Source organism: Bombus flavifrons, unplaced genomic scaffold (genome assembly GCF_040668555.2).
Source record: "Bombus flavifrons isolate JBK064 unplaced genomic scaffold, iyBomFlav1_principal scaffold0143, whole genome shotgun sequence".
Lineage (NCBI taxonomy): Eukaryota > Metazoa > Arthropoda > Insecta > Hymenoptera > Apidae > Bombus > Bombus flavifrons.
The window spans coordinates 47174-48727 of NW_027184888.1; the positions used below are offsets into that span (position 1 = coordinate 47174).

The 1554-nt window shown below is 39.8% G+C and overlaps 1 protein-coding gene across 1 annotated transcript; it reads right to left on the reverse strand.

Moving 5' to 3' along the window:
• Positions 1-456: 456 nt before the first annotated feature.
• On the reverse strand, positions 457-1204 carry LOC138189521 (uncharacterized; the record flags this gene model as incomplete). Its single annotated transcript, XM_069131535.1, has 1 exon — positions 457-1204. A coding segment is annotated over one exon (748 nt), but the record flags the coding sequence as incomplete, so codon positions are not given.
• Positions 1205-1554: the final 350 nt, after the last annotated feature.

Genomic DNA, 1554 nt, shown 5'->3' on the forward strand with positions numbered 1-1554 from the left:
GCTCATGAGAGCACTGAATTTCGTTCTCATCACCACACTGGATGCACATGAGAACACTGAACTCCGTTCTCATCACCACACTGGATGCACATGAGAACACTGAACTTCGTTCTCAACAACACTAGACGCTCATGAGAGCACTGAATTTCGTTCTCATCACCACACTGGATGCACATGAGAACACTGAACTCCGTTCTCATCACCACACTGGATGCACATGAGAACACTGAACTTCGTTCTCAACAACACTAGACGCTCATGAGAGCACTGAATTTCGTTCTCATCACCACACTGGATGCACATGAGAACACTGAACTCCGTTATGAATATTGTTCATAACGTACGAGGAAACACTATGGTCATAGTGTTAATGCTCCTCAAAAATCGATACTAGATACCATGAACATAATACATTACGTACGAGGAAACACTATGCTAAATGTTATGGTCATAGTGTTAATGTTCCTCCTGGATCGGTGTACTCAAACTGTCATTGTCACTTCCATCACCATCACTACAGATATCCAACTCAGCAGGAATGCAACTATCTGGCATTTTCCTTAACTTATCATGACTGTACTTGTATGATCGTTTACCATCCAACGTCTTTAAAACGTACCTGTTTCCTTCTAAAATCTCTGCTATTACAAATGGGCCCCTAAACTTTGGATCCAATTTGGTTTGATTTCTCTCTTCGTTTTTGCGCAACACAAAATCTCCAAGATTAAATCTAACTACCTTAGCCTTAGTTTTATCATATCTTTCTTTATCGTACTTAGCGTTAATCTCAATGTTCTTTATAGCTTGCTGTCTTACATCGGAGATAACTATTTCTCTTTCTTCCATATTATCAGGCAACAACAAACCGAAGGGTCTTGCTGCTTTGCCGATCAATAACTCTAATGGACTTGATTTTGTCACACGATTGGTAGTGCAATTCAAAGCCAATTGTATTTCACCAATCGCATCTTGCCACGTGCGGCCGGTCGTCTCCACTGTAGTGAACATGTTTTTCAAAGTACCCATAACACGCTCCACCTGCCCGTTAGCTCTACTGGCACCGGTTGCTATCAAGTGTAGTTTAATTTGTTTTTCACTACAAAAATCTTTGAACTCTTTACCAGTAAAGCATCTACCTTGATCCGCTATTACTCGGCAAGGACTCCCGAACAAGAATATAGCTGACTTGAGTGCTTTAACAGTACTAAAGGAATCCAACTTACGCGTATGGTGCAAAAATACAAATTTAGTAAAAGCATCAATCAAATATATTAAATATATATATATATATTATATATATAAAAAAAAGTTCTGAGCGTTTTTCGCTAGATGTCTTTAGTGAGCCATATCTCACGATGTGCACATCGCATCGAGTCATAGTATACACCGATTTCAAGGTGATATTACGCATCAAAAAGGTTCTTTGTCAGTTTTGTGTTCGGTGAAGCCAGTTGTGTGTTACAGCGTTCGAAAATGGAGATAAAAAAAGAGAAAATTCGATACATTCTTCAGTACCACTACGACCAAGGTGAAAAGGCGGAGCAGGCGGCCAAA